Source organism: Haliotis asinina, chromosome 6 (genome assembly GCF_037392515.1).
Source record: "Haliotis asinina isolate JCU_RB_2024 chromosome 6, JCU_Hal_asi_v2, whole genome shotgun sequence".
NCBI classification, from domain to species: domain Eukaryota; kingdom Metazoa; phylum Mollusca; class Gastropoda; order Lepetellida; family Haliotidae; genus Haliotis; species Haliotis asinina.
The window spans coordinates 58,715,243-58,731,050 of NC_090285.1; the positions used below are offsets into that span (position 1 = coordinate 58,715,243).

At 37.6% G+C, this 15,808-nt stretch overlaps 2 protein-coding genes across 2 annotated transcripts in view; one reads left to right on the forward strand and one right to left on the reverse strand.

Moving 5' to 3' along the window:
* The window catches only part of LOC137286677 (uncharacterized), a 37,903-nt gene extending 25,469 nt beyond the window's left edge, over nt 1-12,434 (reverse strand). Inside the window, exon 1 of the mRNA XM_067818653.1 lies at nt 11,739-12,434. The gene's annotated coding sequence lies outside the window, so the exon portion shown is untranslated. The remainder of the gene's footprint in view (nt 1-11,738) is intronic.
* LOC137288255 (uncharacterized) lies at nt 6,810-9,725 on the forward strand. Its single transcript, XM_067820719.1, has 3 exons — nt 6,810-7,949; nt 8,133-8,251; nt 8,363-9,725. Exons 1-3 carry the CDS (start codon nt 7,184-7,186, stop codon nt 8,570-8,572), a joined length of 1,095 nt encoding a protein of 364 aa, XP_067676820.1. The 5' UTR covers nt 6,810-7,183; the 3' UTR covers nt 8,573-9,725.
* Nucleotides 12,435-15,808: the final 3,374 nt, after the last annotated feature.

The window sequence follows — 15,808 nt, forward strand, 5'->3', positions numbered from 1 at the left end:
TGTGCATGCCATGTATGGCATATCAACAGGGCATACTGTTTTTGTCTGACATCAACTGAGCATATGTACATTTTGTGTTTGGCGTACCAGCAGTTCAAGCTGTATCTGGCGTATCAACAGGGCGTACCTTCTAAATCTGGCATATCAGCAAGACATAGTTTCAGTATCTGGCATATGAACAGGGCATTCTTTCAGCATCTGGCATATCAACAGGACATACTTTCAGTATTTGGAACATCAACAGCGCATACTTTCTGTGTCTGGCATCTAAACGGGGCATTCTTTCAGGGTCTGACATATGAACAGGGCATTCAAATTTTTAACCATGGCAAAAGGCCATAAAGAGCCTTTTTACAGACTGGAAATTTACACTAGCAAACCGGACTACTGTCATTCTATTGTCGCTATCCCGGGGAAGTTTTATCTGGCATCGGGTTACCGGGCCAGTGCTTATTTCAAACGCTACCACCAGGGCATTTTTACAGTGTCTGGCATATTAGCAGAGCATACTTTATACGTCTGGCATATCAGAGGAGCACACTTTCTGTGTCGGGGCATAAAAACAGAGCTCTACTGTCTGTATCTCATCAATGTGACACAACACCTATCATCCCAACTGGTATCTTCATAGCATTGTTATTGCGGGTAGCATGTCAGGTTCTGATGCTCTCAGTCAGTGTGACCATGATAAGAGGCAAATGACTTCATATGATAACGGTCATTTTGCAATACTAATCAGTGATCAAAGAGATGGTAAAGGGGTGTTCATTAATGAAAGAATTAATCTTTTTCTGCTCAGATGTTTTGCAAACCTGCAGTTAAGAGTGTATTTATTGTTTCTCGATACAACAGTACATCTATATTGCAAAATATTATTTGGGTCATAGACATGGATTACTTCATGTTTTCGTTCACAGTGTCATGCTGTCAACAGTCACACGTTTCAAAACCTGTGTAAAACCATACTTACTCATTCACTCTGAATATAGTCCCATCCTATAAGTATCTCAGAGTCCACTTCTCTTCTTCTGGATCATGGTATATCACACAAAAGACATTGTCAGAGCAGGCAACTAAGTTTCTGTTGTTACTGAAGTCTTGAATCCCAAATTTAATGAATCTTTCATCAAATGTTTTGTTACATATTTTGATGTTAATATTATGCCTATCTTATGGTATGGTAGTGAAGTCAGGGGTTTTCACCCCTCACCCAGTATAATTTGAATGCATGATAAGTTTTAAAGGACTTCTACGCCTAGGTAGGGCGGTACCAAATATTGTGGAATGGAGGACGCTATTGTGTGAAGGTGAATCAATATGTCAGGATAATTAGTTATTGGCTAGAACTAGTATTCCAACCAGACATTGCAATATTAAAGCATATCTACTTCTACCAATATAAACTGGTAGAAAATGGAAGTGATTGTTTGGCACTTAAGGTAAAAAAATATTTTGTTTAGGGCTTGGTTTTTCTTGGATTGAACAGGGTGTCGAAAATGCTAATAATTTTCTTAGTGTGTTTAAACTAAGATGTGTGGACATTGATAAACAATCATGATTTAGTAATCTAGCCCATTACTCCAAGTTAAGCTTTTACAGGCAAATCAAAGTGAATCACATGTTAGAAGACTACCTATCTTTTGTACACATACGTGTCTACCGTATAGCACTTTGTAACTTCCGCTGTTCAAATCACAGTCTAACGATTAAGGTTGGCAGAAGATGCAACATTCCACCAGAAGAAAGATTATGTTCCCTTTGTACTGTCATTGTTCAAGAAACTCACAAAAAATGTATCAACTTTGTAAATCTGATAATAAATACTTGGTTAACTCTCTTGCAAAATATGTCAGGGCATATAATACATTTTGTGTTTGGGGTACCAGCAGTTCATGCTGTATCTCGCATATCAACAGGGCATACCTTCTGAATCTGGCATATCACAAAAAACGTGCAACGTTTTTGAAATTAATATAATGATAATGCGTACTCTATATACATTCATTATAGCTCTTGGTACTCTAAACTTGGCGCTTCATAAATTAACGCTATCGTATAGCCTCTCTATATAAATTCGGCTGATATTACAGCTTATGTTGCCTTGTCAGAAATTCCACTTCCTTCTCATACTACCGTGCTCTTGTTATCTTGTGTAATAATGCATTCGCTTTGTTAATTTGATAACAAGTATTTTACTGTCTGGAAAAGTATAGAAAAACATAGTAGTATGTATTTTCCTATTTTCTTATGTATTTACTATATCTACATGTATTTACAACATTGGTGCTTCATGAAGTAAAAACATTTATTATGTTGCTCATATACGTAAGACGGTCTTGTGGTACACCCGTGGTTTATTGTTTGTAGGAATGTCACTTTTCCTTAGACTTTGGAAGCCCTCCACTCCAATACTATAGTGTTCTGTTGCCTTTGTGAACATATACCTGCTGTAGAAATATGGTATTAAAAGAACATAACTGTTGGCCTGGTAAGGTATGTGGTACAAAGCTTATATTTTTTATTGTATCATATATTATATTATTATATTATATATCAATGCCAAGCATCAAATACTTACATGTATTTACTATACTGGTGCTCTGCAAGGTAATGCTTTGCCCTTATATAATTTATCTGCTGTACAAATCTGATAATAAGTTGACAGTGACTGAAGTATATACATACCTTTGGTTTCAATGCTATTTATACTTAGACTCTAGGTGCTCACTATCTGTGTACTATTACCTTCAGTATAAAATATTTTTGTTGAGCAAAATTGAAAAGGACACCATAGACTGTCCTGTATGGTATTCCTTTTCCATTAAATGATGGGCAAGTCTTTAAAGTTAAAGTTAACATAATGTATTTACTCATATGTTATTATCATTACTTTGCATATCCTTTACATGTGGTGTTCCATGTTAATGTTATTGTTGCATCGGTTTATGGTGCATTCATCCATGAATTACCATGCCTTAATGTCCGTACATGAAACCGTTCCACTTTCTAATTTCATTAGCTAATACTGACTGTCCTGTGAAATACGTTTTTCCTCATACATTACTTCACTTATTTACTGAAGTGGAGTTAGTAAACTGTACTTATGTATGTATTCATTATAACTATACATGCTCAATTCAACTGGCGCTCTAAAGGGAACATGATTGTTTTCATACCCTCACATGTAAGATGAGCCGGTGGCCTTATTCACTTTCGAATAAACAAAAATGAAATGAAAATCTGAACTCTGAATGAAAGTCGTGAGACACACCACGTACACAGAAAGGAATTTCGTTGTGTTGTGCCGGAGACAAATATTAATAATTATTCACACGTCACATAGCAACTAACAAGTTTCCACGAAAGGAAATGACAGCGGATGTCATTCGGAATGGTTGGCTTGGCCAACACCTAGGACTGCAAGAACTGGTGTTCTCGGGGACACTTTCTGAAAAATGACGCAGTTCCTTACTGACAATGGCATCATTGCACTATGAACGAACCACAGAAATATTAAAGATCACATATACTCAAGGAGGGGTACAAATGCATAAATCATTTATTGACATCGTTATAAATCAAACCCCGTCATTAAAACTACTAATTTCGACATTTGAATAGCATAAATTGACCTTTTATTGTCTCCAGTGCACAATCCTCTCCCACGAACAAAATTTCAACGAGAGGGTTGCGTCTCTGTGACGTAATGTGAGGTATACCTATGTTGGTTGCTGTTGGTATCTTTGTTATAGGTTTGTCTAAGCCTGCAATTGTGACTCTATTGTTTTGAAAAATGAAAGCTTTATGTTTGCACAATCTACTGCCATTTAATTTTGTCACCTACTCGCATATATTCCGAGATTTTCATAGCCGATTCTATCAAAATCGCTTGTTGCTATAATGGATATAAAGCGTTCTGTTACAACCGGTGTCATGCAAAATCTTTCTGGTTATGGTTCAAAAACACATTTAACTACTAGTTGGAAGTTTGCCTTTTAACTTGATGAAAACGAACCATCATGTAATTGATTCTCAAACTGACTTTAGACCGTGACGCCACGAGTTTAAGGAATAGCGGCGCCCTGTCGTGAACATCCGCCAGTCTGAGAATAAATACTTTTCAGGATTGTTTACACAGAGTTACAAAATATAAACTACTTTCTACTGGTAATAAAATATGTATTTGAGTGATAGACAATAGGATTTTGCATGACATTGCTTATAACATAACGATTTCACTCTTGGGAGCGAGGTGGGTGTCAATATATTACTACTTACAATATTACTGTCACTTCGACCTGAACCTCGATCGCTTTGGAGGAAGAAATCCTTATGTTATAAGCTGTGTCACGCAAAATCCTTTTGGTTATTAATCATTACTAGTAAGACGTTTTGAGGTTTTTTTTTAACTCGATGGAAAGAGATCTAGATCTAAATATCATCTTCTATCTTGGAAGTGAGGTGTCCAACCACCTGATTTGATACGTACAGGCCCTCACAACGCTCGCTCGCATATTAAGCACGAACTGGGAGGTCCCATGGAAATCTGTGCATCCTGACACCATCTCCCGACACCTGGCAGCATATGACGATTAGGCATGTCTTTGTTGACGCTGAGAAATAGAGCTTGTTACATATTTTATATACAACTAACCGAAAATATTAAGTTATAATGTTCATTTGACAATTTTTATGAGTGCTGTTGTTGATTTTATTCTTCAGTTAATTTGATTTGATTAATTATTTCCTCGAAACATAGTTCATTTGCTTATTAAGAACACTGATGTGGACAGGCCCGTTCCCAAGGCATGTGTCCGAGAATCGTTTTTTTCAATAACAGAATAGTTTATAATTCTAATCTGGTCAATAATATATGACCAGGCGGGGTTAGGCTGTTATGAGTAGCATATATCCCAATGCTGGTTAAATGTAGTGGTTGTTTATCATAGGACAAAGGCGTGAATCAATGCCCTGGAAACATGATCGTCCCACAAAACTGTCGACTAGGTTCACGGTTCCCATGTCAACCGTCCTCGTAGAGATACATTGATATGATAATGTGATGGCATTGAAAATAGAAACTTGAAGACAAAACAAGTGTTGCTTAACGTGTTGCTATAAGTTTCCTCACACACAAAGTCGCCTAAGTCGTGACATCTTTTATCTCAGTATGGGCTGAAAGTGGATCCTAGGCTTAGAGCATAGAGGATACTAAACGACCTTCCATGTAATACCATTTTTATTAAACGAGTTAATGATTTGGTATCGAACGAGCGAAAGCGAGTTGGATCCGAAATCTTTAACGAGTTTAATGAAAATAATATTTCACGGAAGCGAATTTAGTATTCTTTTTATTACTCGCCAACATAAATTGACAGAAACTGCAATTCCCTACAGTGTGAGGCCTCTCAGCTTTCTGCGAGTCAAGCAAGGTCTAGTAAAATTGCGACATCGGCATTAGCATTGTAACGTCACAACTTTGAACCATTTTGACGTCATACGTCAAGCGGTATTACACAAGTGCAATATTGCCGTAAAAATATTACACTGCAGTATCTTCAACGGGCGAGTAATAAAAACATTTTCTACACCGAAAGCGACTGAGTTAATCACAGAGTAAGTGTCTCTTAGGTAGCGGGACCACAATGGAGTTAGGGTGGGGTGGGGGTGGGGTTGGGGTTGGGGGGTGAGTTGCTTTAATTTCCTTAAATGATAAACCGTCGTCATTCGACATATCTATAACCATCCCAAGAAAGAAAGGAAAAGTGTTCATACAAAAAAACAATTTACAAGTAGTTACTAATGACAAAATACATTTAGTTAAATTAACTGTTCCAGTTACTAGCATTATCGACGCATTGTATACTCTTCAAGACAAGAAACGTACACTCATTTTCAGTACTGCCTTTGACATGGAAGATTGATTGGGAGTGACCGATTCATTCGAGTGTTTCACCTACGTCACCGATTTCCAACAGCAACGGACACTGGCGGACAGGCAATGGTCTGTGAAAAACGACTGTACCATCCGAAATTAGCTGAGAGAAGTGGGAAATCGAGCAAAACCCAGGGTACAGGCATTAATAATTATATATTTGAAATGGTCGTCTTAAACCCTCAGTCACCACATACGGACTTGACAATAATTTCCCCCCTTTCTTTTAATGTAACCTTTTATGCCTACTTAAATCCTGGTAATGGTTAGGGGACAATTACATTTGGAATTGGTATACCGCGCGAGTGACAACGTTGACATTCGTATGGGAATGTTATATCCAAACGTAGCCACTGAATTATCAAAGAAGGTGACATTCATGTGACCTTGTTGCCAACCCCTTGTTGGAATATCAAAATAACTTTGCTGAAAACGCACTAATGATCCCCCAAAAGATATGTAAGTTAAGTCCAATATCAAGGATTCATGTTCGTTGGTTATATATAAATATGATATTATTGTTTTGAAACTCGAAGCGATTTATTACTATATTTCCTAAACAATGTTCGAGGGCGCACGTACTATCTCCAAAAGAAGTCAGCAAGATGGTCAGAAATACACTCAGTTTGAACCATGAGAGCCGTTTTCTAAACAAACGCATGTGCATAGATGTGAACCTCTCATCGTGTGTGTATTTAAACGATGATAGAATGGTCTAAATGATTTAAATACTCGGGATTATATTTCGATGTATCTGGGATTTCCCTTCTTAAAATATCACATTGTGGGGAACTCCCGCACACCTATTATATTGAACCAATCAGGTGATCTTGGCTCGTATGGCCACGAGCTTCGGGAGACGTGACTCATTCGGTGTCTGACGGCCAAAGGTAAGGCTGTGTGTTTGATTCGTAATGTCAGTCTAAAGTTACTGGGTTCTGCCTTGACACACACGCAAAACAAACTGCTTATAGTATGGTCTGCAACAGGTGTTGAAACATTTCTGCCAGAACTAATAGCTCTATTCGCACTATTTATTTACGACGAGAAATTATTTACCTCTAGCTTAGCGTCTGAGTACGATATAATGGTTTGACAATGTACGACACCGGTTGCTCTTCAATGTTCCATCTCTTATGTATTTACAGTATTTCTATTTTATAGCTTCTTAGGGACAGACTATAATGTCTGCATAAACCCTCACATACATACATTTACTGAATTAGTTTTCTCTTACAGGGAAAAACGATGAGGATCAAACTTCAGAATATTTTTATCCGATGCATATGTGTAACGCTACAAAAAAGAAAATTTGTTTTTGAGTTAAAGTATGGGCATATTATCGCCAAGAAAGTGAGCGGTGGACACTTGAGTGACATAGTTGTTAATGTCACTTGTTTGGATAATCGCTCACGTTATTTCACAAAATCACTTCCGATTTTTACTAGGCCGGAGCAAAAGCCGCGTGTGCATATTAGTATCATAGTATATACAAACCCATCGATATCACTAAAAGGGAATTTTGAAGCTCTAGTTGCAAGACGTGGCGCCACCCTGCAGGAAGTCATGGTTTATGAAGCTCTTAGATTGAAATCCTTCCATGGAGTAGATACGGCAAATGTATCCACTATACGTCTGGCGGCTGCAGGGTTTTATGCAACCGAACAGTCGGGAGAGATCAGGTGCTTCAGCTGTGGCGTTCGACAAAGGATAGGACCACAGGCCACACGTCGTCACCAAACTGATTGTCGACACATAAATGGTTTACCTTGTGGAAATCAAACCTTTGCTGATTGTCCCCTGGCATCAGAGTTTAATATCATACGAAACCTACCCAGATACCCGACCACAGATAACGATCTTCATCAACCACGGATCAACCAAGCTAACCATGCAGTGCGCATGCCCGATCACCCTACAGAAGCTAATCCGACAGCGCTCGGAGTAAGGTTGAGAGAGAGTCATGTACACCAGGCTCCGCAAAGACCCCCTGGAGAGGTTCCCAGACGAGAAGGTACAATTTGTACGTGATCGATATAATCCGCTGTAAGACATATTTTCGTAAATGATTTCGATAAACATCGTTTCTAGTCGAAGATGAACAAAACATCAGAAAGACAAGTGGTAATAATTTTGTGGCAAAACGCAACTGCTTTGATTGCGATACGTTTAATGATAATGCGTGAATCTGTTGCAGGGCCACCCGGCTCAGTTGGGTCCCGAGAGTTGGGTGAAGATCAGGACAGATTGTTAAGGGATATTAAGGGAGATGACTTTCCCGTCGGTGACAGATCTGGCGCTTCCGCCCCTTTACAGGTAAATTAACATGGACTTAACTGAAGGAAATCGCATTGACTGCAACTTATCCTCACGAGAGAATTGGGTATGGAGCTAACTATATGATATTTTTCGAAATTTATTTTGCAGGTGGAGCAGCAGAGAAGCATCATGGGGGCTGGCCGCAATATCTATAGTGGACATGGCCTGGAACGCCATCGGTTTATGGCATCCAGCTTGTGTAGGATCTGTCGGTATAATCCTGACAGCATCCACTTCCATCTCTGCGGTCATGTAGTGGCACGTACATTATGTCCACCTTCAGAACGTTGCCCACTCTGCAGGCAACACTTCTCATAATGATGATTAAATAAAACTATTTTCATTTATATGTATATGTTCAATAAATTGTCATATTTATCAGTTAATTGATAATGAAAGAAGTTTACTTTTCAAATCTCATTTCAATATCCTTCAGCAAACCATCATTATGATATAGCTAATAGTTTATCGAACATTATTATTCACATGTAAACGCACGTTCGATTAAATGTATTTTCTCTGTTAACTCTCTGTTAAGGTTCTAAGGTCCAATTTCATTATCCTTGAAGTTACGCAAGTCATCATTATGATACAGTGAATAGTTTTATCAAATATTACTATTCACATGTATACAATCGATGATATTTATTCATTCATTCATTCATTCATTCATTCATTCATTCATTTATTTATTTATTTATTTATTGGCGATAAAAAAAAACTTTACAAAAATCTTATTGTAACATGTTTAAAGTTCAGAAAATCATCATTACAATACGTCGAATTTTTTTATCGATTATCGTTATTCATCTATATAAGTATGTTCGATGAAGTGTATTTTTCGGTTATTTAGCCTAACAGTTTACCTTTCCGTGAAATGTATTTTCTTAAATAACTGGCCATACAAATTTATCTTCCAAAAATCCAATTACAACATACCTCAGAAAATCCTCATGTTGATACAATAGTTGTTTTTTCGAACAATGTTATTCACAAGTATACTTGACAAGAAAATATATTTTCTCGGTTAAATGGCCATAAAAAAGTACCTTTCAAAAATCAAATTTCAATATCCTTCATAACATTATCATTGTGATACAGTGAATAGTTATATCGAATATTACTATTCACATATATGCATGTATGCGTACGTTCAATGAAACGTATTTTCTCGGTTAATTGGCCATAAGAATTTACCTTTGAAAAATCTAGTTTCAATACCCTTCAGAAAACCATCACTGTGATCCAAACAATGGTTTTAGCGAATATTACTATTCACGTGCATACTTTGGATGAAATGCATTTTCTCGGTTAATTGGCCATACAAATTTATTTTTCAAAAATCAAATTTCAATACATTTCAGAAAATCATCATTTTTATACATTTAGCAGTTTTATCGAATATTGTTATTCACAAATATATTTCCCATAAAATTTAATTGACAATTAAAGTTTCCTTTTCAAAAATAAATAGTTGCATCGATACGATGAGATAATAATGTAACATCAAGATTCCAGGGAACAATAGTCTGAACTCCGCAAGTCCGTTGTATACTTGCTCCGTAATTAGTGCCTAATATTCTCCATAGCGATTCTTTCTACAGACTAACATGTTTTACAACTTATGTACGTGTATCATACTGCTCATCTAAAGCAGAATACCCTATTCTTTGACGTGCTGAGGTTACTAGATCGCGCCATGACTGCTGAACCATACCTATATGAAAGCCCCACTGCTTTTTAAAGATCTATTGAGAAGGCATACACTTAACGATTTCATTAATAAAAGTTGACAATATTCCTTAAGTAATAAGCTCACCATCCGTTATCACTTATACGGATATATATATATATATATATATATATGTGTGTGTGTGTGTGTGTGTGTGTGTGTGTGTGTGTGTGTGTATATATCCGGTACAACCAGCTGGGTAATGAGCAGTGCCTGCAACATGACATCAGATACATCAATTTCCTTGTGTCTTTCGAAACTTTCGTATTCGATTTATATGATTTAACAAGGAGGTTATTATATATGCAAGATTATGACTCCATTCCCCCTTTCACTCTACGTATGTAGCCGTCTAGTACAGTCTCACCCTTGATTGAATATTTAACATCAAACTGCCATTGTGTTCAAGTTGTGAAGATTCCATCAGCATGATTTCAATCACAAGTTCATCTCACCCAGACTGAAATATTTACAGACCCCCGTCATATGGCGGAAATTTGTACAATCTGTTTTATTTTCATTTTCGTAGAATAGTGGGTTAAACTAGTAATGACACTCAAGCAATCCTCTGCCTTGATACTGCTCAAGATCCCAAATTTTGCACTCATGTTAGTGTCTGTAATTAAATGTGTGTATCTGTTCATGTTAAATTCAGCATTCTGATAAGTACTTTCAAATAATGTATGTTTAGATTTAGAACATCGTTAAGACGTTTCAGGGTTTTTTTGCGTGTACCTTTTTAGCTCTATTGTGTAAAATACGTGTAATTCGTAGCTTGTCGTTATTCTGTTTGGTAATGATGACCCAGATAACCTTTGATTGAAAGTCATAAATGTTAAATTTCCTTTTGGACAATGTGCATATATTTGAATTAATCTAAAAAAAGCGTAGTATTAGTTCCAGGAAACAAACACCTTTAAACATTTTTTTTGTCCTGAGAAAAACGTAAAAGGACTATTTACTCACGAATTTCCCTTGATATATCTGGTATTCAAAATCAGGTGCGTTATATGCTCGGTATTTGTGTCTGCTTATAATTATATAATACTTAATAATGAGCAATGATTATTGTTTTTCTCTAATATTGTTTGACTGTATTGGTGACGGTATTAAACTTATTATTCCTTTTACATTTACCATTTATGTCGTTTTTTGTCTGCTACAGCAAGTATCCAAGAAGGCTTACCTTGCCTGGCCTCAGACAAAATGAGAATGTGGAAGATTATTTAGACTGGCTCAGTGCTCTAAGACATTGCATATGTTACAGTCCTTACAAGCTATTAAACGTTTCAGAGATCTATGGCTTTAAATTCAGACCTGATATTATTGCCAAAAGGTTTAGACAAATCTCCGGTGTCCGCCTGTATAATACACACAGTTTTAACCATTTAGATCATTACAAAGTAATGACAGTAAGCAGAAATATAATAGCATATGATGAAATATTTTTGCAAGAATATAGACACAGACCCACAGACAGTACATACAGGCGCGCGTGAGTATAAATATAATAAACAAGTTGAATTTGAAGCTCTTTAGGTGTGTATGCATGGATATGTATCTCTGTCACTGGCATGCATGCATCCCCCTGCTCTCAGTATTGCTTCCATATAAGGCAACCATGTGACGCACAAAGAACGTTTACCTGAAGCTCCCTTTGAATTCACTGTGGTATAAATAACTCCATGTCATTAGGTAAAAATACCATTACGTCATACACTACATCACAGTGCATGCACAATAATGACTCACCTTATCGAGTCCAACGTGAAGGGCCGCCAAGATCCTCGTATGTGGCGTGACTGCGGTATCCTACCTGATCTTGTGGTTAGACACCCTGGCCAATTAAGTCTTGTTATTTATCACATGACAAAACCAACACGGGATAAAAATATCCATGTAAGTGACCGTATTGATAGAGTCCGTGTGTCTTTTAAAAACGAAAATAATTAAGTTATTTTCAGGACATTAACTGTTAATGTGTAACAAGTAGTTCAAAGGTTGTTGTGGCCAACACGACGGCTACTTCTTGGAAATCAGTACAGGTTTCCCCGATCATTGTCAACGAAAGCTTTTCCTTGGAATGAGTCGCCTGAAGGTTACATCGTTCTGCCAGTCAGTACGAGTGCACTGCGACTAATTCGGTATCAAACAGCTTTCAGAGGCAAGTCACAGCCAAAAACACCAAGCTATCTACGACAAGGTATGGACGAGGCTATAACTGTGAACGCGTCACCGGATCCACCAGTGGGTGGTACAACCTATAATTCAACTTCCCGAAACCATGGCTGTGTACACCAATCGATGCTTCAACAGCTCTAATAACTGTGCTGTCAGTAAAGATAGAACGAGCCTGCATTCAGTTGCGTTTTCCCACAGCTGTTGATCGATCATATGCAAACCAGACTTCTCTAAACCTCTACTGGCTTCCGTCTTGCGCAAAACTATGCTGCATCTTACACCGTGTGCACATAATCAAAGGTCGCAGATCTCCCTATTCACCCGACGAGATATGGTGGTGTGTGTTATCATTGTGTCCTGTAAACTGTGACAGGCTGAAACTTGATCTCGTTTGCACCTGAAAGCAGGTCATTTGGGAGTTAAACAATATCTTTTTAAGATAGTCAACTCTTGTCGCTCCATAAAACCGGAATTTAAAAAATCTAAAGCCGAAGTCTATTGTTTGCATTATCAAAAGACATTTCTACTTCATTTAAATATATAAAATCAAAAGTTAACAATTCAGTGTAAAGAATATGTTTTCGCTAATTCTGCATGCTATGTGTTACTAATACAAACACAGCTGCCTTATGGAAGCTGATCTGAAGTCAAAATATATCAGTTTCTTTGAAAATAAGCCTCCTTTGATATAGGCACGTTTATGAATCCTCATTAAATGCCCTTTACGAAAACTGCATAGTAAAAGGTTGACTGGTTTGAGATGATTGTCCTGCACAAAGTAGAATGCTGGTATTGCAGGAAATATATGGATTCTTGGGCAGATTGTCAATGTATACAGTGGTATTGAATTCCAAAACATTGCATTTTATGTCTGAAAGACCTGCATATTTGACGCAATCACTCACTCAAAATATTGAAGAATACAAAAACCATGCCTCATACACCCACACAAATACCACCACTGTCAAGATACATCTTCTCGGGGCTAAAACACCTGGCCTATATGTATTAATACGCGCCAGTGGAAAACTGTACCATCGCATATTTGTTCCATATCATTAGTACCCTGTCCATCTCATACCACACACCTAATCGTTATACTTGTACAACCACCTGAAACATAACAATACATAAATTTGACTTTCAAAATGAAGCGTCTTTGTATCTTCACGGTCACAATTACCAACTGCCACTGTTCATCCAACCACATCATTTCCAGGCGGGATGAAACATATTTACTCCTTGTTTGTTTGTACTTTAAATTTATATAACATTTGATCGTTTCTTTCCGAGGCACAAAGAATATATGGAATCCAAGAGGAATACTTTGGGTCAGGTAAGAATTCAAATAATCTGTAGGATTATTTTCACATGTTTCGTTTTCCTTTTCACAGATCAAACTGTTCTGTGTCATGGTGACCTAAAATGGGTCAGTTTGGCTGTCGTGTTGCTCTGATTAAGACAGTGTCACCGATCCCCGTTACAGGTACTCGTCGCTCGCACAGAAGCAATACTTACCAACATTCACTGATTCATTGATTCATTGATTCATAATTTTGATTATTCCAAGCTGTCGATTTTGTATTTACAGGCACAGGTTATACCTAATTCGTTAGTGAATGCAAGGGAGATGGTTGGTTCATTAAAGATATGTTAAACATTTTGTTGTCCAGCCTGCTGATAATGGAGACTGGATTAGCCATACTAGGGACTGGCAGTGAGATCATTCTACGCCGTCAGCGTACGAACAAAGTGATCTGGCTTGACCTCTCGATCCATTATATTCTCACAGTGTTCTTATTTCGCCCTGACTTCCTGCTTTGTAGGTTGCGTTTAACTCACACACATTGTAATACTCCATTACGCTTGACGAAGCACATTGCGTCATTGCTTGTATAAAGTGTCCAACAGATCAGTCATTGTTATGTTCTGTTTGTTTTGTTGTTTTTGTTTCATGTTGTGGGATTTTTTAAAAATTAGTAGTAATTTTGTTTTTGCTTATGTTTTTGTATATTTATGTATATGTTTTGTTTGGTGTGTTTTATGTTATATATTTTTTTTTGTTTTGGGTGGTGGGTGAGGGGTGGAGGGGATGTTAGTAACCCTGTGGTTGCCTGACTGTACGGGGTGGTATTCTCAAAACAGAGTGTAGCGAAGTCGTTTGAGCTTCAAAGTAGATATACCCGGCTGGTATGCCACGACATGCATCAGGCAAGTCACTGGGCCTGAATGGCCCCACAGAGCCGTTAGAGGCGTCCTGAGACGTACGGTGGGCTAACAAGTCTAACTCATATCGTCACATGAATTTCTGGTGGTTAGGGGTTTCCTCTCTTAAAGAAATAAGCACAAGAAAAGAAGAACGCGCAGAGTTTATTTGCAGGAGCTTTATGATACATGTCCAAGATAGTACTACGAAGGATAGGCTGTCAACTCTTAGAGATCATATTTTCTAAACTGACATATCAACAGAGCATACTCTGTGTGTGGCATATAATACTAGAGAAATCCCATTAACAAAGCATAGCATTAGATTCATATATAACAACAAAGCATACTTTCCTTCTCTAAAATATCTGTATGTAAACGCATTAATAATCAAAGCATACTGACTTATCTGGCATATCAACAGAGCTTACTCTCTGTGGCTCACATATCAGCAGAACACATTTCCTGTGTTTGAAACACCGACGGAGCATATTATATTTGTCTGACATATCAACAGGGTATATTTCCTTTGCCTGACATATCAGCATAGCACACTTTTTGTCTGACATATCAACAGAGCAATAGTCCCTGTGTCTGACATATCAGCGTAGCATATTCTCTGTGTCTGACATATCAGCAGAACATACTTCCCTGTGGCTGACATATAAAAAGAGCAATATTCACTGTGTCTGACATGTCAGCAAAGCATACTTTCTGTCTGACATATCAGCAGAGCATATTTACCTGTGTTTGACATATCAACAAAGCATCTTATTTGTGTCTGACATATCAGCATATCATACTTTCTGTCTGACATATGAACAGAGCAGTATTCTCGCTGCCTGACATATGAACACAGCAATATTTCCTGTGCCTGGGATATGAGCATAGCACACTTTTTGTCTAACATATCAACAGTGCACACTCCCCGTGTCTGACATACCAGCAGAGCAGAGGTTCCGTGTCTGACTAATGAACAGAACACAGCTTCTGTGTCTGACGAACCAACAGAGCACACTATCTGTGTCTGACGAATCATAGCTTCAGTGTCTGGCGAATCACCAGTGCATTCATTCTCTTTATGCAGCTAAGGCCGGGCGGGACAACTTAGGAATGGCCAGCGAGTCCTAACTTGACACACAGACGGGAGCAAGCTACAAAGACATATTTTATATCATTGGAAAGATCTCGAGGATATGAACACGAAAAGTTTATGTGCCAGTGTGTCCACGTGTTAATAAGCTCACAAATTGGCTCTGAAAATGCATTTCTGCAGAAATGTTTACTACAGAAATTTCTGTAGAAATTTTTTTCCTGCAGAAATTTCTGGCAGAGAATTTTTTTATATTTTTTATTTCACTACCAGAATTATCTTAATTTAACAAAATTAGAGAGTATAAGTAATGATACTGCTGCGTGAGTGGTTGTTTCATGCT